At 56.9% G+C, this 27,939-nt stretch overlaps 1 protein-coding gene across 1 annotated transcript; it reads right to left on the minus strand.

Moving 5' to 3' along the window:
* Positions 1-1,822: 1,822 nt before the first annotated feature.
* ADGRD2 (adhesion G protein-coupled receptor D2) lies at positions 1,823-27,939 on the minus strand. The gene is made up of 25 exons (XM_070518777.1): positions 27,692-27,939; positions 27,008-27,102; positions 26,578-26,641; positions 25,988-26,200; positions 25,031-25,672; positions 24,575-24,673; positions 24,120-24,205; positions 23,583-23,864; positions 22,243-22,354; positions 21,386-21,520; positions 20,789-20,912; positions 20,250-20,355; positions 13,696-13,751; positions 12,921-13,047; positions 11,871-11,974; positions 11,518-11,620; positions 11,080-11,233; positions 10,440-10,573; positions 10,237-10,352; positions 9,281-9,401; positions 5,096-5,137; positions 4,736-4,962; positions 4,095-4,153; positions 3,756-3,786; positions 1,823-2,123 (listed from the first exon to the last, which is right to left on the minus strand). Exons 2-22 carry the CDS (start codon positions 27,041-27,043, stop codon positions 4,813-4,815), a joined length of 3,006 nt encoding a protein of 1,001 aa, XP_070374878.1. The 5' UTR covers positions 27,044-27,102; positions 27,692-27,939; the 3' UTR covers positions 1,823-2,123; positions 3,756-3,786; positions 4,095-4,153; positions 4,736-4,812.

Genomic DNA, 27,939 nt, shown 5'->3' on the forward strand with positions numbered 1-27,939 from the left:
AGTTCATAATCCAATGCAATACATCATGTACCTGAACCAGATGAGGAGGTGATTGATTTTGCTCCTGGCAGGGACACGAAGTCATAGAACGGTATCATCCAAACTGGATTTTAAAGGTTACCCAGGAATTCACGAGCTGGACATGAGTTGGAGGCAGTCGAGGCAGAGGGAGCAGAGTGAGCAAAGGGATGGAGAGCTGTCAGCCAGTGGTGTTTGGGGACCTAGGAGATGTTATTTTGGCTGGAGCGTAAAGAGAGTGTGTGTGTGGGTTGGAAGGGTATGAGCAGGGGGAAGGGAGACTGGAAAAGGCTCCTTGGTCCCCACCCCGGTGCCCCTCCCCTACCAGCCCAGATGATAAGTTGGGAGGGGGGCACGAGCCCTCTGTAGGTGAGGGTGAGTCAGAGGACACTGCAAAGGCAGGAAGGAGGGGCCACCAAGGACCCCGCCCAGTTTGTACCCCCTTCTTGCTGCCCTTTCAGGCTCCAGCCCCTCCACCCCGCCCCACAGCAGCAGGCTCCAGCCCCTTGTTCTGTGGACTGTGGGCCGTGGGCAGTGGCGTCCACCCTGCCGCTCCTCCCTAGGGTACTGCTGTGTCTTCCCAGAGCGGGCGGGGACCCTGCTGCCTCCCCACGGAGGCCTGCTGTCTACTCTGTCTGCCTGGGGCCTTCAAGGCCTTAAACATGACCTCCTCTGGGCTGCGGGCTCTGCGCTCCCACAGTCCCCTGCTCGTCCCTCTCTGGCGACAGCTGAAGCATCCCTGGTGCCTGCCGTGTGCTGGGCACTGGGACTGACACACGGGACTGCGCTCCCTGCTCATGTCACCTGCGCAGGAGGCCTGCTGTCTCCCCCATTCTGCAGACAATGGACTGGGGTTCGAGAGGCTCCACAGCGAAACATCCTAACCCCGGGCCTTGAGTGGAAGGTCAGCCACCTGAGAGATTTTTGTCCCAGACTCAACCCAGGTGGGGCCCGGGGCGGAAGCGGCTTCCGAGGTCGCAGAGGGAGTAGGGGCAGCTTGTACCTGCTGGGTCTCAGGCTGCTTCTCACTCGGCCCTGCCCCACCGCCGCCTACCCACCATGGTACCCCAGGCAGGCTGCCCTGATGCTTCGCAGCTGGGCCACGCTGTCCTCGTCCCAGCAGCATTCGAGCAGGGCTGAGGGCAGCAGGATGGTATTAGCAGGCTCTGCATCCCGAGTCCCAGCACCCGGGCCCCTCCTTCACCTGGCCTCTGCCTTGGGGCCCACCCTGGTGCCAGGTCCTACACATCATCGCTGTTCTCACCTCGGCTCTGATATCTGTTCTGCCCAAGAAGAGACTGAGACTCGGAGAGACATCTTGCCTGTGGCCGCAGATGGGTGGCGGCAGGGCCTGGTCCCTCAGCCAGACTCTGGGTCAGGCCCTTCCCATGGCATGACTCTCAGCAGAGCTGGAGCCAGTCCTGCCTGCCCTGGTGCCTCCTCTGAGCAGTCGGCCTGGGTGGCTCCCCCTCACACCAACTCCACCCCTGACGCCCGTGGTACCCAGCTGGGTCTGAGTCATGGAGGCCTTCTCTGAGCCTCACTTTGCTCCTCTGTACAACAGGGTGATGGTGGCCTCAGGGCTGAGGGAAGGACCCACAGCTCGAAGATGGTAAAGGGCCCAGCACTGGCTATATACACAGTAGATGCTAATTAGTGTTGGCTGCACCTACCCTGGTCATGAAGCTGGGGCTGTCAAAGCCCCAAAGCCACAGTGGCAGCTTCCCTTGTCCCTCCTTCCTCCCAGGGAGCCTGGCATCCCGTCCCCTTCCCAGGCCAGGGAAACCCCTCAAGAGGACCAGTTCACGACAGTGCCATTTATTACTGGAGACACCACAGGGCTGTCAGGACTTCAGGGCAGGTGGAGAGGGCAGAGGGGAGAGACAATCACAGACAGACAGAAAGCTAGGGGGACAGAGCTGTGGGACATGGTGGGGTTAGCAAGAGCATCGGGGGTTCCCAGAAGGAGGAGGGAGAGGCTGAGGCCACTGGGAGTGGGTGGTGGTCCAGATGCTGCTGTCTGTCCCTCAGGGGCCCTCAGTTGGGCCTTTCTGAGGTCCCCAGGTGGAACTTGCAGGAAAGTCCCATGTACTCGCTCTAGAAACCTGGGAGGAAAGTGCACCCTTTGGGCTGGGCTGGCGGGGAATCGCAGTGTCCTGTGTCATCCCCTTCCCTGTCCCCCGTCCCTCTCCCCCCCCCCCCACGATGGGAAGGAGACTGGGAATGATGGGGGGGGGGGGCGAATCCTGTCCTGGGCGACCCTGGGCAGGCTCCCTCATCTGGTCTCTGCGCCTCCGTTTCCCCATCCGAGCAACAGCGCATGCCCCGAGGGCTCCGCGAGCGTTCCGGAGGGGCGCTGGCAGGCACGTGGTGGACACGCAGCTGGCAGCCTTCACTGCCCCGCACCTCTTGCTCAGGCCACCTGAGTGGGCGGCGGTGGGGTAGCGGGCTAGGGGGTCGGGCGAGCGTGCAGGTTGGGGGTCCGGAGAGTGGGGCCGGGCCGCGGCCAGGGTGGAAGCGGCTTGGTTGCTACGAACGGCCTTAGCAACGCACCCATTCAGCGGAGACAAAGGCGCTGTCACTTGAGCGCAGAGGCGCTGCTGCCGCTCTTGTTCCCACCGAGGCGCTGCGCCGGCGGGGGCGGGGGCGCAGGCGCGAGGAGTGGTCGGGGCTGGGGTGGAGGGGCAGCTCGGACCCTCGGGACGCGGCCCGCGCGCTGGGCGCCTGCGCCCTCCCATCAGGCCTGCAGGGGGCGCCTCCAGCCCATTTTGCAGAAAGAGAAGCTGCGGCTCCAAGGGCCTGAGACACCAGCCAGAGGTGGAGGCCGGCTGGGAGCTTGGGGTGACACAGCCCCGGGGCCAGATGTACCCAAGCTTACAAGCACGTGCCCACCGCTGCAGCTCAGCGTCCCCATCTGGGGGCTGGCGGCCTGACCCCAGCTCCACCCAGGCCCTGGCTGTCACGGCTCCCCTCTGTGCCTCAGCTTCCTCAGCTGCAGGGTGGGAGGAGGACAGCACCTCCATGTCCCCGGGTCGCCAGATTAAAGGCGTCAGCTAAGGCCTGGCATCTAGCACACAGCCCAGCCCCAGGCAGAGCTCCAGAAACAGGTTGGAAAGAATCCCACGGTTTGCGGCTGGGCAGTGCTGGCCAGCCCCTCACAGGGCAGCCTCTGGTGTGAGACTGGGAACTTGGGCGCAGAGAGGCTGACAAGGTCCCACGGCTCCCCTGGGGCCTGGCTGAACGCCCCGGGCTCCGTCCCTCCTTGAGCAGGGCCTGGGGTGGCCCCAGCCTTGCCTGCGGCCCATAGGCTCCCTTTCACGCCTCTATCAGCTGTCCAGCTGGAGAAACTGAGGCCTGGGAGGAAAGCACTTGCCCCTCCCCAGGTTTGGAAGGCCTCTCAGACCACAGGGGCCCCGAGAGGGGGTGAGGCTGGGGGGCTGGGCTTGGGGGCAGAGAGAGTGGGTGCACAGAGGCAGGCTTCCTGCTCACCGGCCCCCGGGCAGCACTGGCCCTGGGAAGGGGTCCCAGACTTGTCCCCTAAGTACCCCTCTCCCAGGGAGCACCCCAGTTTCACTGCCAGCGCCCTGGTGTGCTACCGGAGGCCCTTTGGGCACCAACAAGGAGCAGAGTGATGGCAGGTCAGGTGTGGTGGCTCCGCAGACCGCCTCCATTCTGGTGCAGTGGGGCTGGGGGGTGACCAAGGGGGCGAGGGGATGCCCCTGAGGGAGGAGCTCTACCTGAAGCCTTGAATGCTGTCAGCTCCACTGCCTGAGAACGGAGGAAGTCCATCAGGGGCTGGGCCCCACTCCTGCTCCCCCTGACCCTGGGGGCCCTCCGATACCTTGGTGATGACGCCCCCACCCCCAGTGGCCTTGGCATTCAGGTTCTGCCGGCGTACAGTCAGCAGCTCCCGGTGTCCTTCAGCCTGGTAACTGAGGAACGGGGCCCTTGGATCCCCAGGGGAGGCCCCCACCCCAGCCCCACCCTAGTCCCTGTGGTTTCCCAACCCTGCCGGTCACACTTGCTGGCCCCCTGCCAGAGCCCTGCCACCCCTGCCACCCCCGTCCCAGCCTCACCGGTGTCTTGGGTTCTGCAATGGAGGAGAAGGTTGTGGGCATTCTGGGGGCGTGGGTCCCTAGTGGGGGGAACATTGCTGGAGTAGATGACGTTTTGGGAGGCTGAGGCAGGAAGCTCTCTCTCTGCTCCCCCACTCTGGGCAGGAACCTCACTGTCAAAGACCCTAGGAATCCACTCAACAGGCTACCCTACAGACTAGTGATGAGAAAACTAGGGCCCAGATAGGAAAGGTAACTTGCCCAAGGGCACAGAGCAGATGAACTAGGAGCTGGGATTGGAACCCCTGGCATGGCCTTGAAGTCATTCAACCCATGCCCTGTCTCAGGGCCCTGAACCTCATCTACCCTGCCTTTCAGGACCCCCCAAACCCCCTCTGCATAGAGATCCAAGGCAGGTAACCCTGGGCAAGCCTCGACTCAGGGCTGGGTACCAGGGGCCCCTGTTCCCTGGAGGTGGGGTGGGGGGTAAGAGGAACCAAGCCATTTCTAAGCCATCTCCCAGGCCCCACACCTGCAGAATTTCCTGGGCCTCAGTCTCTTCATCTTTCAGATGGGCTAATAGGATCTGCTCTTGCCCTCCAGCTATCTGGGGAAACTGAGGTACTGGGTAGCACTGGAACCGGAGGGTGGTGTGGCCGTACCTCTGAGAGCCAGGTGTTTTCGGGGTGGAGCCAAGGCTAAGGGGTTGTCCTGGGCTACCTCCCAGGGATGGGAGGGCCTAGGGCGGGCTTCCTGGGCCTGAAAGGAGAGGGCATTGGCACTCCACCCAGCCAGAGTGGGACCCACCTCCCCTCGGCCCCACACCTGCCTGCACCATGAATGCTCCGGCTGCCTTCTTCTCAGTCATCCTTTGCAGGGCACTCCGGACCTGGGGGACAGGCACTGGGGTCAGGCCTGGGCCCCTCCCCGACCCCTGGGAGGCTGAGGATCCCCCTGTAGGTAAGCCCTGCCCACCTCCATCACCACTCCACCCCCCAGCCGCTGATGTCCCCCCCACTCACCTCCTCGTTGTAGGCGGCATAGACTAGGAAGATGTATGGGCCCTGGGGACAGATGCAATGGCTGGGTGGGCTCAGTGCCTGGGAGTCCCTGCACCGCCGCCCGTCCTGGGGCCATCGCAGACACCCCTCCCCCGATACCCAGAGACACTGGGAGACAGGCTGATGAACACAAACCCTGCCCCGCCCCCGCTCCCGCACTGGGGAGGGGGCACCTGTGGTATTCTGCAGCAGTGAGAGGGCCTTGCCCCACTCGACTCCACGCCTTTAGCCTCTAACTACCAGGCAGCCCCTCTGCCCTCTGTCCTTCCACGCCTCAGCCCCCAGACCTACAGGGGTGGGGTGTAGGAGGGGGGACACCTTCCTGAAAGTACAAGGCTAAGTCAGCTCCTGGGACAGCAGACCTGTGATGGCATTCTGACTGTGCCTCTAGCTGAGTGCCTCTCTGATCCTCTGTCTCTTCATCTAGAAAGTGGGGATGAGGCCAGGACTTGCCTCCTGCTATATGTGAAGGACTCAGCACAGTGGCCAGAGCATAGCTGGGTTCTCCTGACACATGTGAGGACAAAGAGGGCCTCGCCACTCACAAAATACCATCACACGTGGGGTCTTCGCTGAACCCCCCAGCAGCTCCAGGGTGGGGTGGATTCATTCTCCCCATTTGATGGAGAGGGGCCTGGGGTGGGGACCAGAGCTATGAGGTCCAGGCTGAAATGTGACCCAGCAGGTGGGATCTGGAGCCCAGGACTTCCTCAGATTCTGCCTGCAAAAAGCAACAGCCCCTGCCTGAGGCTCAGACTGGAAGACACAGGTTGGGGTCCGTGGGGGTCCCAGCTTCCCAGGACTGAGAACTGGAGCCCCAGAGCCTGGCTGCTCCCCCTGGTTCCCAGGCATGACCTGGGATGATACCCACCCCACCCCCAGCCCCTAAGACAGACCTTAGTGCCTCCCAGCCCCCCACTCCACCCTGTCCTCTCTCTGTAGCCTCTGCACAGCCTTCCCCATCCTGTCTCCTTTCACCCACTCCTCACCTCCCAAACAAAGGCATGTTTCCAAATTTCAACCCAACCACATCATCACCTGCCTAACACCCACCATGGCTCCTTAGTACCCTGGGATGAAGTCTGAACCCCTTATACCAGCTCTGAGGACTGTGCCCGGTCTGGCTCCATGTCCCCTCCTGTCCCATTTCTCACCAGCTCCTCCCATCCATGCCTCCCTCCATTTGATCCCACCAAGCTCCGCTGACTTAAAACCTTCTTTTCCCTCTCCCCACACAGCGCCCGGGTATTAGCTGAGAATCACTCGCTCCAGGAAGCACCCATTCTGCACCCCCACGAGTGGCTCCTCTGTCCTCACTCTGCGCTGACTGTCCCTTCATCTCTCAGCCTCAATCGTGCCATGCTGTGGCTTTGGTGTCTGTCCCTCCCTCGGGCCGAGACCTCTGAGGGTGGGTTCTTTGATCCCGTGCGCCACCACATGCTCCAGTGTGCAGCCTCCGCGGGCACAGGGTTGGCGCTGGGGAAGGAAGTGCTGAAGGACCGAATGGAGCCGACGAGCTCACGTTCACAGCACGCCCAGCGGGTGTCAGGAGCTGTGCTCTGCCCTTTGCGACCACCATCTCGGTGGAACCCCACCAGGATCCCAGGAGGCAGAGAGTAAGATCCCCTTTATACTGAGGCTGTTTCAACCTGTCCAAGCCTCCAGACCAGACGCCCAGCCAGGGGAAGCATGAGCTACAGCTGCTTATAGGAGGGATGCTCTGCTCTTCCACCACAAAACCTGGCACAGGCTCTGGAAGGAAACAAGTCTGCCCGAAGAGTGAACGAGGCTGGGCCGATTTCAGTCCCTCCAGACCCGGGCTGCCCCGTGGTCACCCCGCAGGGGTGAGGGCTGTCCTGAGGGCAGAGCCTGCCCAACCCATGCCCAAGACAGAGTGAGAGGGACAGGGCTGGAGGTGGGGTGGGGAGAGAAGGACACGGAGAGACAGCAGGTAGGGTGGAAGAGAGAGGAGAGGGAAGGGCCAGGTTGGGGAGGGACCCAGAGAACGCAGCTCTGAGCCAGACTTGGGGAGCTGCCCCATAGGGTCACAGGGACGTCAGAGTGGGCCTGGGTCTCACGCCTTCTGACCCCCTGCAAGGCGGCCTCTCCCTCATTTCAGCAGGAGGGCGTCACGAGGAAGGTCTGAGGCTGACCGGGAGAGGTAAGAGAGGTCACACTCCGAAAGATGGAGAGGAAGGGGAGAGACAAGGAGACAGGGGCTCAGAGATCAACAGGAGTGGAGACAGAGAGAGGCCCGGGAAGAGCAGGGTGGGATCCAGGCCAGAGGAGAAGGGGACAAGGAGATGGGACTGTGACAGTGACGGCCTGAGAGACAGAGAAAGAATCTCAGGGAAAATTCAGAGAAAGAGACAAAGAAATGAGACACGGAGAGAGAAAAGGATGAGTAGGGGGGAGGGAGGGAGGTGGGGCAGAGGGATGGTGGCGCTGCCTCCACAGCTGCAGCTCTGCCCACCTGAGGGCCACAGGCAGGGATGGAGCTGGAGTCATCGCCATGGCAACGGGAGGCTGCTGCCCTCCGCTCTGTGGCAGGGTCACATGGCTAGGGGAGCAGAGCTGGAATTGGATCCCATGGAGCTCTGGGAGTGTGGGGCTTGGAAGAGGGCTTGTCCGTATCAGGGAAGGGGGCGCAGTGCCACCCCGTCACCCACTGCTCAGGCCCAGACAGGAATCTGGGAGCCGCGCTTCTTTGGGGGCAGTGTTGGAACCCCAGTTGTTCTTCATTTTCTGGGCCCCTCTCGGGGGACGACCTCCATCCTCCCAGCAGTGTCCCCTTTCTTTCCTCTGTCCATGCCCACGCATGTCTGGCAGAGGGTGGCAAAGGTCACCTAAGGCCCGGGGGGAGAAGACAACATGGACCAGGACCCTGGCGGTCAACACCCTCCCCGCTCCTGCCTCTTCTGTCCCCAAGCCCCTCTCTCCCTCTCTTGGTCCTGGTCTGCCTCCCCGCTCAGGGCAGCTCCACGAGAACAGGGCGTATTGCAGCCTCCTTTGCTGCCGTGTCCCCAGCGCCTAGAACAGTGCCTGGCTCAGAATGACCATTCAATAGATATTTCAGAGCTGGATGAATAACTGGGTCAGGGTGCCTGCCCACCCCAGCCCCCTCCAGCCTCGGCAGCTCTCCCAGGAACTAGCCAGGTCTCTCTGTGGTCAAGGCTGTACATCCGATGGCCGAGAACATAGACTCTGGACTCGGGCCCCAGCGCTGCTCCCTCCTACTGTGAGGCAAGTGTCTTCGTGGGGTCTCAGTGTCCCCACTTGTAAGGCTGTTCAGAGATATAAAGTGCGCCTGGCCAAGGGCTCAGAGCACCCAGGGGTCCTAAGTGGCTGTCACGGCCTCAGCCCCTCTTCTCTGCAGACAGGATGGAAGGTCCCCAGGAGGCCCAGCTCTGAGGACACACAGACCCTACATGGAGTTTGCACGTGATTTCCTGAGCTTGTCTTTGTCCATCCCTGGATCATACCACTTCTCAGCACCGAGAAGGGAGAGCTGAGAGTGGTGGGTGCTGATGACGGGAAGAGGTGCTGGGGGGCAAGGGAGCCCGAGGGGCCAGGCAGGGGCAGGGAGGGCCCTCCTTGGACCTCCCTCCCTCCCCGCACTCAGCCCCCTGGGCTGTGGCCCTCTGTGTCCATGTCCAGGTCACCTACAGATGTGCAAAGCCCCTGAGGACAGGGACTAGTCTGACCCATCTCTGTGGCTCCAGGACACAGGAGCCGACAGGAACACAGCAGTCCTACTGCTACTGCGTCATTTACGTGGGTCGAGCATTGTCCTCGGAACCAAGCCCTGTTCTAAAGTGTTGTCCTCACCACTGGAGCAGCTCCTGCTGCCCTCAGGAGGCCACCCACAGACCCCAAGGGGAGAGGGCACCGGTGTCCTGCACCCCTGGCCTGGTGGCTCCACACCGGCCAGAGGCTGGAGCTTCTGCCGCGCCTTGAGTGTCAGGGCACCAGGGATCTTCATGATCCCCTTTCTGGGCCTCCGCTTCCTCGGCTGTCAAAGGGGCCACACCATCTCCTGATGGCCTGCTCTTTGATTTGAGGTTTTGTTCCCACGCCCCGCCCCCTCCTCCTGACAAAGACCCAGTGTCTGAGCCCCAGTCCCAGACGGCCCAGGCCTGGAGGTACCTGGAAGGAATTGAGGCCCACGGCGGCATAGGCCCAGGCCGGGCCGAGGTGCACCAGCATGCCGACCAGCCAGGTCAGGCCCAGGACGGGCAGCAGGACCAGCACCGGCTTCACCGTGGCCCTGTGGGAGAGCAGGGGCTGAGGGAGGCCGGGGGGCCCGGGAGCTCCCTGCAGGGGTCTGGGGGAGCAGCTCCTTGGAAATGCCTGGAGAAGAGCCAGAGCTGCACCCCAGGAACCATGGCTTAGGACTCAGGTGTAGCTGGAACCTTCGGCTGGACGTGGCTGCCCCTTCTCAAAGACCCAGAAGTGGCATGAAGTAGGGGATGTGGCCCTGGGGAGATGATGGGGTCCCAGTCCCAAACCTGGCTCAAAGGAAGGGAGTGGCAGCTGCCCAGAGGCAGGGCTGAGGACTGAGCAGCGAGTCCCGGGGCCATGGAGTCAGGGGGGCTTCCTCTTGCCCCTCAAGGACCCCTGGGGCTCCCTGGCTTTTCAGGGACCCACTGGCTGGGCTGCCCTGCCCTTGGCAGAGGATGGTGGTTGGGGAGAGGAAGCCCTGGAGACCAATGAGGATTCTCGGCAGGAAGAGGGACCTAGATCCTCACTCTGAACCTGAACTTCTGGGACTGCCTGATTTGAGGGTGTCCCCTCCTTGTCCCCACTAGGCCATCAGTACCTTTTGTAGACGGTGAGCCTCTAGGACAGTGGCTGGTGTCTATACCCCACCCCCACATACACACGAGATCAATGACCATCCCCACGCATGACATGAATGGGCACATGCTTACACACATCCACACACATGAGCACACATGCACACACAAGCAGGGACATGTGCACACATGTTCATCTATAGCCTTATACCCATGAGCACACATGGCCACGTGGGCACACACACCCACCATGGACTCACACCGGCTCCCCCACGTCTTCCTGACTCCCCCAATCTCAGGCCTCACCATATCTGGATCCTGATCTGCTGCTGCAGGCAGGGCTGTGGGCTCAGCATGCGGGCACGGCGGCGGGTACTGGACACGGTGACCATCACCACACGGACCAGGATGCAGGTGTTGGCCTGGAGACCTGGTGTCAGTGGGCAAAAGGGCCTCCCCCTGCCCCCGACACATCCCTCCCCTCCAGGCCCCCAGGCCTCCCCGCTCACAGTCAGCACGAAGAGCACGGGCCCCACAAAGGCCCAGATGGTGTCTGTGTGCACATTGAGCCAGCAGTGCCCAGGGGCCACGTAGTCATGGGGGGACATGGCCAGGGTGATGGCCACGATGGCCACAGGCACACCTAGGGGAAGAAGAAGTGACCTCAGGACCATGCCACCCATTCTGTACTCTTCGGGACTCAGCTTCCCTAGAGATTTAACCCACAGCTGTCCTGTGGTAGCAGGTGTACTGGTGGCACTGGGAGATCTGGGGAGCAGGGTTGGGAGGGCCTCATACTTTTGGGGTGGCATTGAAGCCCCAAGTAGTTGGGGAGTGGATCTGCTGGGGTTGAGTCGAGGGCTCAGGATTGGGAATCAACGGAGGTGGAGGTTGGCGATTGGCATGGGGGTCGGCTGGTCACAGATTAGGGAGACGGCGCTGGAGTGGGGACGTGAAGCAGCTGACGTGGAGGAGGATTAAGAACTGGGTCGCGCTGCAGGTTGACGGAGCTGAGGAAACTGAGCTTGTGTCAGACTTGGGTGCTGGGCTCCAGGTGGTGTTGGGGGTAGGGTGGTGTCAGGTGGCTGTGGAGGCCATGCAAGGCAGAGTTGAGGAGGACAGACAAGATGGGGAGCAGAGGGGCCTCACCCCAGCCGGTGGCGTAGTAGAGCGGCATCCTGGGGCCGGGGCGCATGCTCACGGCCACCACCTTGCTCCACAGCAGCAGTCCCTCCACCAGCATCCAGGAGAATGCGACCAAAAAGAGGAGGTGCATCGCAGCGGTGATGGCCACACACGCCACCTGTGGGTGGGAGGGTGGGGATACCCACTGAGGCCAGCCATGGAGGCAGCCGTGCGCTGGGTCCCATGCCCAGGCCTGGCATTGCCAACCCAGAGAGCTATCAGTGGGTCAGGTCTCCTGCGGTGTCCTAGGCCCAGCTCCAACCTTCTGGGCCTTTCCTCTCTGGGCCTTCCTCCTCCTGGGAAATGGAGCCAAGTGAAGCCTAGGAATGGGCAACCCAGAAAAGGCTGAAGGTGCTTTCCCAGGCCCCCATAAGCCCACAAGCTCACCCACTGGCCACCCACCTTGTTGGCCTTGGCGCACTCGCTGGCCATGAGGAAGCCCTCGGCGGAGGCCAGGGAGAAAGTGAGGTTCTTGTGGACTGTGGCTCGCTCCGACTTGGGGACCCTGGACAGGCAGTGGAGCCAGTTAACAAGGACCCCACCGACAGCCCCCACCCTCCATCAGCCCCTTCCTGCCAGGGGGCTCTGTGGACAGGCTAATGAAGGCAGGGAGGGCAGCTCCACAGGGGGCCCACAGCCCTGGGGGAGGCCTGGACCAGGGTCTGCTGGGATCAAGGATGGACACCGGTCCCAGGAGGCCCACGAGGGGCAGGCTGGGCCCAGGATGCCAGGTCGCTGTGGTGTGCTCGCCTCACCTGACCGCCAGGAACAGCAAGAAGGTGGTGGCAAGGGCACAGAAGGACACACCACAGCCTACAAAGGAGAGCGTCCTCAGCAGCGACTCCTCCTCGGGGCCTCTCTGTGGGAGGGACAGAGACCCTGGAATGTAGTGACCCTGTTGCCACCCTGACCTGACCAGCACAGGTGCCACACCCACTCGGCAAATCTCCCCCAGCCTCCTTCTCTGCAGTGGAGGAGGGATGAGAACACACCGCCAGGCCAGGCCTGCATACAGTTTTGGCTCCCCCTAAACTGGCCCCAGTCGGCCCAGTTTTCACTGATTCAACAGCTATTAAGGGCACGAGATTGGAAACGACTGACATATCTATGGGGAGGGCATTTTCAAGGGTGGGGGGACCACAGAGCTGTCGTGGATTGTTCATGACGTGCCAAAATGTCCAGGCTCGGTTTCTACAAGAACCTCATTCGGCCACGGCTTTACCTGCTGGCTCTCCATCTCCAGCCGAGAGCCCTCCTGCCCCAAACAGCAGACCCAGAGACCCCACGCCCCGCAGACTTGTGGCCCGCCCAAACCTGCTACCCACCTGTGCCCCCCGGAGACTAGTCCCTCAGCCCCCAGTTGCCCAGGCCTTTATCCTGGACCATCCCCCTCCTCCTCCCTGGGTCCAGTCTCCTCGTCTCCCCACTGTGCCCTGGTCCAGGGCCCCTCTGGTCTGCCTAGGCCAGGACCCCTCCCTGCTCTTTCCACGCCAGCCTCACCCCGGCACCAGAGGGCTCCCTCCGGGCAAATCTAACACTTGCCCTGTGCCGAGCCTGGCATTCCAGGCCCTGTGTGATCTGACCCGTGCCCACCTTGCCTCCCATCCCCCTCCACTCCTGGGCCTGCATTAGAAGCTGAGACACAGCAAAGCTCGAGGAAGTGACAAGTCTGCCATGCTGTGTCTAGCCTCCTTGCCTGTGCTCAGACGGGCCCTCTGCTTGGAATGCTTCCCCTCTGCCTTTCTGCTCGGCTCCTGTGCATCCTTTAAGATTGGCTCTGACATCACCCCACCCCTGGCACTCACCTGGACGTCGTACACCTGCAGCAGGATGGCGAAGTTGGTGCTGTGGTTGCAGAAGCAGGCGGTGGAGCCCTGGTACAGCGCAGCCACAGAGCAGCCAGCAGTGGCCCAGGAGCCCCCTGAGTCTGGACTGAGGGTGGGGAGGGAACAGAAGGGCTCTTGAGATGGGCCAGACATGGGGTGGGGGGCAGGTGGCAAGCAGGGGAAAGCCTCTCTCCAAAGCTTAAGGTCCATCACTGCCCTGCCTCTAACCAGCTGTGTGACCTTGGGCAAGTCTTGTCCCCTCCCTGGGCCTCAGTTTCCCATCTGTAAAACGTACTTAACACTCTCAGGGATGGCAGGAGGATGGGGCTAATACCAGTGATGACCACGGATTAACTGCATTAATTACTAAGCAAATGACTGACGTTCAGCTGAAGATCCAAGGCAGAGCTGGGTTCATCCCTGAACCTTCCTCTGCCCCCTCAAATGCCTTGGGGCCCTGGCCTTGGATATATCATCAAGTCCAACACCCATTTGAAAGGTGAGTCTCTTCTTAGACACCCCCCAGAGTGAGCTTGCATATCTATCATGATGGGGAGCTCACTACCTCCTGGGTAACAGATTCTCCTGCCCCAGCTTGTCCTGGAGCTGGGTGGGGCCTGAAGCCACCCCCTGCAAGCCTATTGGTGAATGAAGGCCAAAAACACACCTGAGTCCTGCCTCATCCTCAAGCAGAATGGATGTCTTTAAAAAAACCAAATTGCCTTATTTAAAGAACTTGGAAATGGAAACTCACCTGATGCTGAAGCTCCAGAAGGCACAGAGAGGCTCCACCAGCTTCTGAGGAAAGGTCTAGGGGCAGGAAACAGGGACAGGGCAGGTGTGTGAGTGTGTGTGGGGAAGGAGAGAGAGACCAGAAGGATGCAGGGGGACGTTGAGGCCTCCCACATTTGAGGGGCCAGGGGGTTGCCTAGCATGGGTGATGGGTGAAGGGGCTGGAGAAAACGCCAGTGGGGAGGCAGAGGGAAGGTGAGGAGAGTAGACTGTCTCACTAGCATTAGGTGTAACATGGAAATAGTGGGAGCAAGCTAGATGTCCATCCTCCGGGCAGCAGTTAAACCATCGCAACTGTTCCCTCTTTGGGATGCTCTGCACCTGGTGAGATGAACAGACAGGTCTCTACCTACCGGTGGGGAAAGAGCTCTGCCATAGGCTGTTCGGTAAACAAAACAGCTATACATCATTATGCAGAATATGAGGCCAATTATGTAAAAAAAAAGGTCTATTAATTGTGAAAACATGCATGAGAGGTCTGGAATCAAACACACAGCTAACTTAATGATGGTTAAACAACAACAACAATACAGATTTCATAAGACATCATAGCAGTAAGGAAATGTCAGCGGCCAGGAGTACCAGCCCCAGTCCAGGCAGAGAAGGCTGCCTGAGCTTGGGATTTAGGTTGTTTGTCCCGACTGGCGAGGGTAACAGCAATGTCACCCCACTAGAATATGACACTTTGTGTCATGTCCTTCATTTCCTTTATTATGGTTGATCTTCACAGCAACCTAGGAGACGGCTATAAATTCATGTAATTTCAGATGAGGAAACTGAGCCTCAGAGAGGGGAATTAATCTGCTCCTGATCACACAGCATAGAGTGGAGACTGACTCAGCTCTATGCTCTTTCCACAGCTCTGTGATGGTGCATCCAGAGGACACATCATTTCTTGGGTTGACTGAATTATCATCCCATGGATTAATTCATTCACAATATTTTTCCTGGGTCCCAGGTGCTATGTGAGGTGCTGGGAACACAAAACCTGTGTTTACTTTTTAAATGGATGATTATGACACCACTGGTAGCACTTTCAAGTGGTACAAATTGAAATATAAATGCAGCTGTACACTCAAAAGTCACAAAACTACCTGTGTCCAGCAACCCCACACCTGCCCGTACACCTGTATGTCCCCAAGACATAGTCACCAAAATCAAAATGTGCTATGAGTGAGGACTTTCAAAGGCCGAGGCAGGGTTTACTGTAATAGAAAAAACTGCAGATGCTCTGGCTGCACGACTGGGAGGGGGTCAGTTTCATTTTGGACCACCCCCCAGGAAGGTGCAGGTTCTGGACCTGGCTGCAGTCAAGACCTACATGTGCTGGGATCAAGCAGCAAGTGAGAAAGGACAGGGGGCAGAGGGACATCACTGAGGGACGTGACTGAGACAACGCAGAAAATGCCTGCAGGCAAACCGAAGAACATACATGTTCACGTGGCTCAGCTGAGAGAGCAAGGGTTTTGACTTTGCAAAAGGAAAAAATATACATAGCATTATGTACCCAGAAAAAGGCTGAAGGGAAATTCACCAAAATGTTCACAGCAGCCATCTCTGGGTCATAGGATGTTGTCTTCTTTATCCTTTTCTACATTTTCCAAATTTGCCACAATGAGCAATCCATTACTTTTATTTATTTTTCATTTTAATGTATTTAAAATCATATAATTCATATATAAATATAATCTCCAAAGTTAGTTCTTTGAAAATATAAACAAAATTGGTAAACTAGCTAGACTGATCAAGATTGAAAAGGCGAACATCACTACAGATCCTACAGACGTTAAAAGGATGATGAGTGAATATTATGAACAACTTTATGCTAGAAACCTGACAACCTGGAAAAAATGGATAAATTCCTTGAAAGGCACAAATTACCAAAACCACCTCAAGAAGAAATAAAACACCCAATAACTCTATATCAATTAAAGAAATAGAATTCATACTTCAAAATCTTCCCATATAGAAAATGCCAGACCCAAAAGACTTCACTGGTCTTCAGTGGCCTATCAAACATTTAAGGAAGAAATAATACTAATCCTGTAAAACTCTTTCAGAAAACAGAGGAGGAAAGGACACTTCTCAACCCCTTTTATGAGGTCAGTATTAATCTGATAGCGTAAGAAAACCACAGGAAGATAGTGTAAGAAAACCACAGAACACATTACTCATGAACACAAACATAAAAATCCTTAAGACGTATTAGGAAATTGAATCCAGTCATATATACAAAGGACCATACACCAAAACTAAGTGGGTTTATTTCAGGAATCCAAGGTTGATTTAACATTTAAAAATCAATCAACACAATTTATGATATAAACAGAATAAAAGAGAAAACCATATGATCATATCAGTGTGGAAGAAGCATTTGGTAAAACTCAACAGCCACTCGTGATAAAAATTCTCAGCAAAGCAGGAAGAGAAGGGAACTTAATCTGCTAAGAGGCATCTATGAAACGCCCACAGCGAACATCACACTTAGTGATTAAAGACCTAGTGATTAAAGCCTTTCCCCCTGAGGTGGGGGATGAGACAAAGATGTGTGGTCTCACCACTCCCACTCAACACTGAGCTAGAGGTCCTAGCCACTGAACCAAGGAAGGAAGAGAAAAGAAGACACAGATTAGAAAGGAGAAAACAAAACTGTCTTCACTTGCAGATAATACAATTGGTACGTAGGGCATCCTAAGGACTCCATAAGAGAGCTCTGGAAGTAGTGAGAGAGTTCAGGAAGGTTGCAGGATTCAAGGTCATTATATAAAAATCAACTGTATTACTATACACCAGTAATGAACAATTTAAAATTTAATTAAGAAAACAACACCATTTATGATAACATCCCAAACTATGGAGTACTTACGGATCTATCTAACGAAATATAAAACCTATACACTGAAACCTACATATCACTGCTGAGAGAGTCAAGAATACGCAGAATAATACAAGAATACTCTAAATACGCAGAGGGATATACCTTGACCGTGGATTGGAGGGCTCACTGTTAAGATGCCAGGTTATCATCTTACTTCAATTCGGGAGATTCAATGCAATCCCAATTAAGATCCCTACAGACAGTGACAAGCTGATTCTAAAATTGATATGGCAATGCAAAGCGCCTAGGATAGCCAAAGCAATTTTGAAAAAGAACAGAGTTGGAAGCAACACGCTCCCTGATTCAAACTATATTACAAAGCTAGAGCAAACAAAATAGTATGGTACTGGCATAAAAATAGATGCATCGATCAATGGAACAGAATAGAGAGCCCAGAAATAAACCCACACATATATGGTCAATTAATTTACGACAAAGGAGCCAAGAATACACGATGGGGAAAGGACAGTATCGTCAATAAATGACACTGGGAAAACTGGACAGCCACGTGCAAAAGAATGAAACTGGACCACTATCTTACACCATATACAAAAATGAACTCAAAATGGATTAGGGACTTGAATGTAAGACCTGAAATCATAAAACTCTTAGAAGAAAACATAGGTGGGAAGCTCCTTGACGTAGGTCTTGGCAATGATTTTTTGAATCTGACACCAAAAGCAAAAGAAACAAAAGCAAAAATAAACAAGTGGGATTACATCAAACTAAAAAGCTTCTGCACAGCAAAGGAAGCCATCAACAAAATGAAAAGGCAACCTACTGAATGGGATAAAATATTTGCAAATCCTATATATAACAAGGGGCTAATATCCAAAATATATAAAGAGCTCATACAACTCAATAGCAAAAAACAAACAATCCGATTAAAAAAATGAGCAGATCTGATTAGACTTTTTCCAAAGAAGATGTACAGATAGCCAACAGGTACATGAAGAGATGCTCAACATCATTAATCCTCAGGGAAATGCAAATCAAAACCATGATGAAATGTCACCTCACACCTGTTAGAATGGCTTTTATCAAAAAGACAAGAAATAACAAATGTTGGTGAGAAAAGGGAGCCCTTGTGCACTGTTGGTAGGAATGTAAATTGGTGCAGCCTCTACGGAAAACAGTATGGAGGTTCCTCAAAAAATTAAAAATAGAAATACCATATGATCCAGCAATTCCACCTCCGGGTATTTATCCAGAGGAAATGAAAACACTAACTCGAAAAGATATATGCACCCCTGTGTTCACTGCAGCGTTATTTACAATAGCCAAGATATGGAAACAACCTGAGTGGCCACTGATGGAGGAATGGATAAAGGAAAGGTGGTATACACAATAGAATGTCATTCAGCCATAAAAAAGAATGAAATTTCGCCACTCACAACAACATGGATGGACATTGAGTGCATTATGCTACATGAAATGTCAGAAAGAGAAAGACAAAACCATATGATCTCTCTTACATGTGGAACACATAACAACAACAAAAACCAGCTTGTAGATACAGAGAACAAATTGGTGATTGCCAGAGGTGGGTGGTGGGGGACGGGAGAAATGGGTAAAGGGGGTCAAAAGATAAAAAGAATAAAATAAATAAATAGATAAAGAGAAGATCCATATAGTTCACTTGGAGAAATGTCAGTAATCAGAAGAGCAAATAGCAGGCAAATGTGTAAATTTTGGGGGAAAAAAGAATAAACAATATTTCCCATAAAAAAAAAAGAACCTGGTGGCTCTTCTTGAAAAATTTTTTTAATTAAATTTTTAAAAATTGGGGCAAAGATTTAACATACATTTAACAAAGGAAGATATATGAATGCACAGTAAGTATAGAAAAAGATGCTCAAAATCATTGGTCTTTAAGGAATTGTAACTTAGAACCACAATGAGGTATGAATACACAGCCATTATAATAAATGACATTAAAAAGACAGACAAGGAGCCAGCCCTGATGGTCTAATAGTTAAAGTTTGGTGTGCTCTGCTTCGGCAGCCCAGGTTCATTTTCCAGTTGTGGAACCACACTACCAGTCTGTCAGCTGCCATGCTGTGGTGGCAGCTCACACAGAAGAACTAGAAGGACTTACAACTAGGATACACAACCATGTGCTGGGGCTTTGGGGAGGAAGAAAAAAAAAGAGGAAGACTGGCAACAGGTGTTAGCTCAGGGCCAATCTTCCCCTGCAAAAAAAAAAAAAAAAAAAAACCAGACAGACAAGGATGTTGGCAAAGCTGTGGAACAGCTGGAACACTGGTGGGAATGTAAGATGGTATACCCACTTTGGAAGACAGTTTGACAGTCTCTTAGGAAGTTAAACATACACTTATCATACAACCCAGAAAGTCCACTTTTAGGTATTTCCTGGATAGAAAGAAATCATATGTCCACAAAAACACTTTATATGAGTGTTCATAGCAGATTTATTCATAATGGCCCCAAATGGGAGCAACTCAAATCTCCATCAACAGGTAAATGGAAAAACAAATCACAGTACATCCATATATGGAATTCTGCCCAGCAGCAAAGAGGAGCCAACTATAGAAAGAGGCAACAGCACGCATGACTGTCAAAAACACCATCTGAGCAAAAGAAGCCAGACCACGGCACACGCTATGATTCCATTTGCATGAAACTTTAGAAAAGACAGATATAATCTACAGTGACAGACAGCAGATCACTGATTTCCTGGGGTCAGCGCGAGGAAGGCAGATGGGGAGGGGGCATGAAGAAGACTTTTGGGAAGATAGAATGCTCTAGAAGTTGATTGGGACAGTGGTACATGAGCACACACGCTGGTCAAAACCCATCAAGTTGTATCCTTAAAATGGATGTTTTAGTGTATGTAGATTTATATACTTCAATCAAGTTGATTTTTAAAAAGTCTTGGGATGATATACAAAAGACTGATAAGCTGTAGGGGGTGTATGTGTGGGGAGTGGGTGTGTGTGTGTGTGTGTGTGTGTGTGTGTGTGTCCAGGATTAGCAGTTGTGAGCAAGGGAGACTTTGGCTTTCCTCGAAATGTTCTAGAGATTCAAAAGCAAAAAGGAATTTGTATATTACATATAATGAATTAAACAACATGTCTTGGCGATCTTTCCATGTCAGTTTACAGCAAAATACCTCTTCCCTTATGAAACTTCAGCTGACTACTCCATTGTGTAGCTCTCATGGCTTTTTAAGTAATCCCCTATGGATGGACATCTAGGTTATTTTTACTCTTCTGAAGCACGTGGCAGTGCTGGCCTCTGCACATCTCCCTCTATGTTCCAGTGGGAACCACCAGTTTTTCGAGTCACGCAGACCTACAATGGAACCCCAGCTCTACCATTTCCAAGCTGGGGCCAGACTCAGCACCTCTCCCAAGCTCACCTTCTGCCTATGAGGAATGGGCAGCTGGAGGATTAACCAAATGCTGCTTATTTAAGAAAGCTGACATGAAGTATGTGTGCAATGCGTTACTTGCCTTCCCCCTCCCTTGAGGACGATGGGATGGCTTGTGGATGAGTATTTTCCTCAAACATTTTTGGACCTTTGTTATCCAATGAACAAATATTGGGAGGTGGGGGGAGACCAAACCAGGACACCTCTACTGGAATGGCTGTTTCCCAGAAGCATCACCCGGTACCTGGGCCTGGTGTTGCAGGTGAAAGGTCACGGCTGTGTTGACCTCCCCAGCTTCATCCCACACCTCAGAGGAGATGATGGCTGACCCCACCTGGGTGCTTAGGAATCTGTGGGGAGAAGGGGAGCTTTTAAGGGCACAAGCTGGCTATAGGGGAGAGGTCATGCATGGCTGGGGTCATCTCATCCAGGTGTGTGTGGAGGAGATGACACCCTCTGTGTCCAAAGAAACATTAGGAAACGTCCTGTGCTGGGAACCAGGACACCTGGGTCCCAGTCTTGCCCTGGGGACTGGCTGGTAATTTGAGTAAGCCCCATTCCCTCACCGAGTCTCAACACTGAAGCCAGGACCCCAGGGAGGATGTGAGCCATGTCCCCACCAGCAGACGCAGAAATGTGTGTGTCTGTCAGGGGCGAGGGGCCCTGGGCTGCTAAGGGCAGATTTGCCCACCAGAGTGGGGCCTCTGGGAGGGGACGGAGGCCTGGCCTTCCCTGGGGACAGGATCCAGGCCCTCAGCAGCCTACTGGGTGGGGCCCACTCACCTCTGCATCCTGCTGGCCTCTTCTGAGCTATCGGGGGTCTGGGGCTCCAGGCCAGGCGCCCCCAGGGGGTGCTGGAAGACACCGGAGCTGAACCAGCTGTGGACCACGGTGACTCCAGAGAGGCCTGGCCAAGTGGGAGAGGGCCCAAGACCCCACCCAGTGACTGAACAAGCACCACATGTTGGCCCCGAGGGAGATGCTCTGCCCACCTTACAGAGAGGGAAACTGAGGTTCACAGAGGTTAAATGACTTCCCGAAGATCACACAGCTGATAAGTGGCAGAGCCAGAATTCCAACCAGCTATAGTTCACGGATTCAACCCCCAAAGCTCCAAAGCCCTTTGGCCCTTGTCCTAATGCTCTGCCCCTGGGTGGCACCGAGAGGAAAGGTGTGGGGTTCCAGGAGGAGACTAAGTGGACACCTACTACACGGTGGCTGCTTTTCACTGGGTAACAACCCACAAGGCGAGTACTAATGTGACAATTACAGACGAGGACACAGGCTCTGAAGGGAGACCTATTAAAAGCAGCAGAGCAGCCCCTGAGAGAGGGACAGTTGACCCAGACCCCAACGGGGCCCCACCAGCGCCTCACCCACCTTGCTCTAGGAGCCGCCTCACTTCGCCCGCGGGGATGTGGATGTGGCCGGGCCCGCGTGGACGCCCACCGGGCATCGTGAACATGAGGCCCTCGGAGCTGGCCTCCCTCAAGCGTAGGCTCCGCACCTCCAGGCCTGGGGTCAAAGGCGGCTGTGTGGCTGGACCTCAGGAGGGGGTTCTTTCTGCTGAGCTGGCCCAGCTGGCAGGGTCTGCTCCCCCACCCCCTATGACAGGTCCAGGGGGCCACTATTCCTGCTCAGAGAGGTTCAGCAACTTGCCCAAGGAATGCTGACTTCTCCAAGTCCAGGGGAAGGGGTCACTGAGAAGGGGGGTCACTGGGGAGCAGGACCTGAATATCTATAAGCCACCAGAAACCACCAGGTGCCTGAAGGAAAAAAGTTCTGCCTGAAGTTCCACCGTAAGTGCTCCCCCATTCAATCTATAAACTGTCACTGACTGTGTACTTGGTGTGGCCCTGAGATGCAGAAATGACTCAGAAACAGCCCTGGCACTCAGGGAGCTTAGGCTGAATGACGTAATCAGCACAAATGCAACAAGAGTTATGCTCAAGACACTGGGGTAACAGAGGGAGGAACTGACTGTCAGGAGAGAGCCAAAACCTGGGAAGCCCTCCTGGAAGAGTGATGCTCAAGTAGGGTTCTGAAGGATATATAGGAGTTTGCTGGGAGGTCAATGGAAAAAGGGCATTCTGGATGGAGGGCATAGCATGGGCAAAGGCAGGAAACAGAATGGAGCATCTGTGCAGAGAGCTCCCAGGGACCAGGGCTGAGGAGAGATGTCTGGGCCAGGCCCCACCCAGAGCCCAGCTGTGTGGGACGGGCGGCCGCAGGCTCACCGGCATGGCGGTGCTGGATGTGCACTTGGGGTCGCTCGGACGTCAGCACGGTGCTCAGCAGGGGTGCCAGGCGCTGCACACTCACCACCAGGGCCATGGGGCCCCCAACCACCTGGGAGGAAGCCGCACCTCAGCTGCCTCTCACACTCCACGCCCCACAGCTGCCCGCCATGACCGCTGGGGCTAACACACACTCCACGGTCTGTGAGGGGGCTGCCTGCTCCAGACCCTCAGTGGCTCCTTCGGGTCTCTGGGATCAAACCCTGGGTCCCCAAGCTGGCGCTGAGGCCTTGCCTCATCAGCCTTCTCGGACCTCTGCAACCCTCTCCTAAGCCACGTCATCCTCTAGTTGGGAGGAAGGCCTCATGGCACGCTGTGCCTGCTAGCCGGTCGTTTGCCAGCCGGGGCGCACTCTGAAGGCAGGGCCATGCCCCCTTCTTTGGTCCCACTCAGCGCCAGACCTGTAACAGCTGCTCAACTTCCAGATTCCAAAAGGCAAGCCATGTGCGGGGTGAGGACAGAACAGCGAGGGGAGGACACGTATGAACAGGACACCTTCTCTGTGCTGGGCGAGGCTGCTGATTGGCCCATTTACTCCTGTCTGTTGCCTAGGCAAGGCAGGGTGATAATCCCCATTCTCCAGGGAAGAAAACTGAGGTTCAGAGTCCAGCTTTTCCCCATCCACCACGGTGCCTCAGATCCCCACTCAAACATGGGCTTACACCCTTCCCAGGATGGGGAGCTCGCCACCTGGACAGGCGAACCATTCCATGGAACCAGGGTTGGGTCATCGCCACCCTAGCCCAAAGCCCGGCTCCCAGTCCTGTCCTCTGAGGCCACAGGGGGACCATGTCTGCTCCTTCAGCCCCAGAAATCTGCAGGCAATGTCCATGACCCTTTGTTCTCTCCCTTCTCTGGGCTGGTCACTCCCAGGCCTACAGCCACTTCTGCCAGGATCGTTCCCACACCCTCCCCATCTGGAGAGCATCTCTCACGTTGTCCAGCGTCTGGGCTGTTTTGTCTGAAGACTCGGCACAGAGGACCTCCCACTTAAAGTGGGTGGCAGATTCTTGGATATGGGGGAGGCCTTTACTGATCAGTGGCTCCTAATAATTTTTAACTGCAGAAGCTGTTGTTCCAGAGCAGTTGTATGTGGAAGTTCACTTTACAAAAGAGACAAAAGAGGAGCTTCTCCTGATGGAAGGAGGGGGGACCCCAGCGAAGGGTCCTGACACAATAAGCCGGTGGCAAGGTTGGACCCAGACCCCAGGCCCCCATGCCCCAGCCCTGCCAGCCTCACTCTCTGACGGGCAGCCACGCCCCAACCCTGCCAGCCTCACCTCGCTGACGGACAGCCATGCCCCAGCCAGCTGCTCCTCCAGGACCAGGCTGGCCACAGACATGACGCCTCGTCCCAGCTGCTCCCAGGGCCCTATCCAGGGATCTGGCTCCCCAGCCCCGAGGGCCGTCACCCTCTTCAGAAAGTGCACGACAGCCAGAAGTGCCGCCGGCCCCAGAGGAGCTGCCTCCTCTGCCAGGACTCCCTCCAGGATACTCAGGAAGCTGGAGGCCTCAGCCAGGGACAGGTCTCCGCCGACTTCAGAGAGGGGGTCAGGGAGGAGCTGTGGGCAGAGGAGCTGCTGACTGTTGGTGTGGCTGTCACGAGGGGACCCCCCCAGGGGCCACACTTGGGCTCTGCCAGGATCTTCTTGGTGGGTGTGGGTCTAACTTGTCACAAGCTCCTGGCTCTCAAGGGCTCCGAAATTCATGCAGATACATTAGGTGAGTGTCCCCTTACAGGTAAGGAAACTCAGATACAGGAAGGTGACCCATGGTGCCCCCAGACTCTCCAGCCTCCTGGGGGACAGGGGGCTCACCACAATGGCGTTGGCCAAGGCATTGACTCGGCTGATAACGTCCTGGCCAGGCCATGACTGGGAGTCCTGCAGCTGCCGATAGGTCTCTGCAGAAAAGTGGATGCCAGGCTGTGCCCTAGGCAACACTCTGACCAGAGGTGCCCCATGCCCCCTGTGCTGCCCAGGGGAGGAAGAGCACATTGATGGCTGTGTATCTGGAGGCTTACACCCAGTGTTTTGATAGGGAAACTGAGGCACAGGATGGCAAAAGCACTTGTCCAAGGTCACACAGCTGGGATTCACCCCCAGGTCTGTCTGGCCCCATTGTCCTGTGGTCTAGACTTCGTGAAGACCCTAAGGCTCCGAGAAGATTCTGAATTCCCAGGCTGTGCCAAGTGCTCACTCCCCCTCAGCCTACACTGGACCATACCCGGCTTCCCCTTCAGCACCGCTCCCGGGGCACCGCCGGTGCGCACCTGTCCGGTAGCAGCAGAGGAAGGGCCGTGGCTGCAGGCAGAGCGAAGAGCCCTCGGTGCGGTGTCCTGGGTCCCACGTAGGGCACTCCTCTGAGGGCACTGACGGAGTGGGGGAGGTGTCAGGGCCGCACCCTGACTCCCCAGAGGTCCCCGTCAGCCACCGCCCCTTGGGGCCTTGAAGACGCCCTCACACCTGAAGGGGCGCCAGGACGCACAGCCCTCGAGTTAGGGGACGACGTGGGAACCTGGGAGATGGGCACTGCAGCCAGCACCGGGAGGAGCAAGCCAGCCAGGGACGAGCCCACTCAAGCCACCAGGAGGCAACGGCGTGGCCAGAGCTGGGCGGGGCCCGGCTGGCAAGGGGCGGGCTGGCTCCGGAGGTCAGAAGGGAGCTTACGGGAGCCAGGGGGCGGGGCATTGAGCCAAAAGGCAGGCCAGGGCAGGGCGGGGCCGTACCCGGACAGAGAAGGCGCACCCGCACGGGCGGGAGCAGCGAGGGCGTGACGTCCAGGGCGCCCAGGTCCCAGCGGAAGAGCAGGCCGCCGGGGGGCGGCGCGCACGCCCGCGCGCGATGAAGCTGCGCGGGGCTCAGCGCCCGGGCCCACAGGTGGAAGTCGGTGAGGTTGCCGCTGAAGGCGTCCCGCGCCGAGAAGCCTCCGCCCAGAGAGTCCTGATCCTGGCCCAGCACCAGGATGCCGCCGGGGGGCACCGGGTGGCCCGCGCCCAGTCCCCGCGCCCCGGCGCGCCGCCGCCCGTCAGCGAACAGCGCCCAGCGCCCGCCGCGCTGCTCCCACGTGGCGCACACGTGGTGCCAGCGGCCGTCGGCGCGGAAGGCGGCGAGGAAGGGCGCGTGGTGACCGCGCACCACGAGCGCGGCGCGCACGGTGCCGCCCGGCTCGGCGAAGGCGCGCAGCTGCAGCGCGTTGGCCTGCGCGGGCACGGCGAGGGAGAAGAGCGCGGCCGGGTCGGGCGAGGCGGCGTCCCACTGCACGTGCGCGCAGGCCGTCAGCGCCCCCAGCTCGGGCAGGGGCGTCCGCAGCCGCGCCGCCCGCTCGGCGCTCCGCTCGCCGAACAGCAGCGCGGCCGTGTTGCGCGAACCTGCGGGGACGCGCGGGCTGGACCTCAGTTTCCCCAGCTGCGCACACACTCCTGCCTGTGATCGCCCTTTGGCGCAGCTGCGGGGCCCCTCCTGGGCTGTAGGGTGCCTCCCTCCCTCGGGAGGGAAGATGTGGGGATCCAGTGCCCGTGCCCAGGGGTCAACCCTCTACTTTCAGTCCAGGACAAGTGAACCTGAGCTGCAATGGGGACTTCCTCCGGGCTCGATTCTCAAGGACTGTCACTGTGGGCTCCCATCTCACCAAAGCCTCAGCCACTCCCTCCCCTTCATTTCCCAGGCCCCGGACCGACACTCACGCCTCTGCGGGGGTCTTCGCAGAGGGGCCTCTCTTTGGCCTACCCAGATGGGGTTGGGCAGCCGTGGAGCAAGGATCCCATCTGGCGGCCCCAGTGCCAGGTGGCCAAACCGCTGCTCACAGGACTCTTGGGCCTGCCACCAGCTCAGCCGCTGCCCTGGGAACGTGCACACCCCATCTGCAGTCTCCACTACCTCTCCCGGAGCCACTGGAGCTGCCGGGCAAGAGGAGAGACGGTGTGGGAAAGCAGTGTGTGGGCATCTGACCCTTGTGGGGTGGGGGTGGGGGGCAAGGGCAGGACCAAGGACACTGGGCTCAGAGTCATTTGGGGGTGGATAGGGCTGAACCTGGCCATGCTCTAGACCTGGCGAGTCCCATCCCCTTGCTGAGTCTGTTTTGTCATCTGTATAATGGCAGAAATGAGATGGGCATGAGGGAAGGTGCCAGCCCAGAGCCTGATATAATGGTGTCTATATATAACCAAATTGCAACTCCTCCCTTCCTTTGCATTGGTGGCCAGACACCACGTGGACCCCAGGCTGGCAGAGCTGGGGGAAAGGGGTGCCTCTCTGGGGCATCCCTCATACCAACCTGCGACCCAAGGACTCCTTGATTCACCCGGGGAGTTGGAGAAGGTCCCACAGAGACTCCCTATCTGAGAGAGAAGAAGACAGGTGGGGGCTGAGTCAGGTCCCCACCTCCATGTGTGCATTTATTGAATGCCTTCTGTGTACTCCAGAGGAGTGCAGTGGAAGCTGCAGGCGCTGCAGTCAGACCTGAGTCCAAGTCTGACCCGGAGTGTGATCTTGCCCTGCCCTGAGCCCGTTTCCCCCGTGTGAGGAATAAACAAGTCGATGATGAATGTGAAAGGTACAGCACCGTGTGGATGATTTTATTCTATGTCTATGCCAGGGGCTTGTCTTGTGGAACCTTTGGAGTGACCTCATGATGTGAGGTGGCCGCTTGGAAGTCCCCTCAGCCTCCTCCCCTGCACCCGACCCCCTCCCAGAAGCTCAAGTACCAGGAGGTAGAGGAGGCGGCAGAACCGGGGAGCCATTCTGGATCCAGCAGGGGCAGGTGAGGGAGAGCAGAGGTCACAGGCGTGGCCAGTGTGGACTGTGGAAGGGAAAAAGGAAAGGAAAGCAGCTCAGTGTTCTGCCTTGCTACCCCCTCTGTCTCCTGTGGGGTCATCTTGCTCCTTGTTTGGCTCCTAGACCCCACTGGGCTGGGAGCCAACCCAGTGGGCTGGGAGCCCAGGATGGGGTAGCCCACCCACTGGGGATGACATTTACTTGTACAAAGGGATGGTCTCCAGGAGCCCCTTCCAGGACTGCAGCTGGGAAATGCTGCAGCCCTGGTGAGCTGGGGGGCCGGGGGAGGAGGGGGCAGCAGGCTACTGGCCAGAGCGGGGTGAAATCACGGAGTGCAGGGTCCCCAGAGGGGGAAGGGGGAGCTCAGGGCCCTGTGGGCTTTCTTGTGCTCTTGGGTTCACAGCTTGGCATTCCAGCTCTGCTTCCTCAGGCCTCCAGCCTCACCAGTCCCACGATTCCCCCATGCAGCCCCCCTTTCTCCTGCCCCCCAAGCTGCTCCCATTTCCCCAGGCAGCATCCTTTCTCCAGCCTTTGGACACGCTGTCTCTCCTGCCTGGATCGGCCTCCCACTCCCTCAGCAGCACTTCCTACCAGATCAGCTTGCGATCACTCACCCTTCCAGCTGGGTGCCCTAGTAAGCTGAGGATACCCTTAAGCACGGGTGATTTGGGGGTTGCTCTTGGGGGGCTTCCGGCCAGGAAGAGCCTGCCTGGTCTCTCCTCCAGCCCTGGCCATGCACACATGGGTCTCAGAAAACAATGGAGGTGAAATATCGACCCGCTGCGTCCCGCCCAGCTCGCCTCATGCCATCTGGAAGTCTGGAGCCATCACCAATGATGACTCACACCTTCTTCCATCTCCC

The sequence above is a fragment of the Equus asinus genome, chromosome 10 (genome assembly GCF_041296235.1).
Source record: "Equus asinus isolate D_3611 breed Donkey chromosome 10, EquAss-T2T_v2, whole genome shotgun sequence".
NCBI lineage: Eukaryota > Metazoa > Chordata > Mammalia > Perissodactyla > Equidae > Equus > Equus asinus.

Bases quoted from the DNA above. Each gene is read 5' to 3' on its own strand.
- ADGRD2 (XM_070518777.1), bottom strand. From the start codon at position 27,043: ATGGCTCCCCGGTTCTGCCGCCTCCTCTACCTCCTG. The intron at 11,234-11,517 runs GTGGGTGGCCAG...TCCCACCCACAG, and splicing joins AGTGCGCCAAGGCCAACAAG to GTGGCGTGTGTGGCCATCAC. The intron at 10,574-11,079 runs GTGAGGCCCCTC...TTCTTCCCCTAG, and splicing joins CTACTACGCCACCGGCTGGG to GTGTGCCTGTGGCCATCGTG.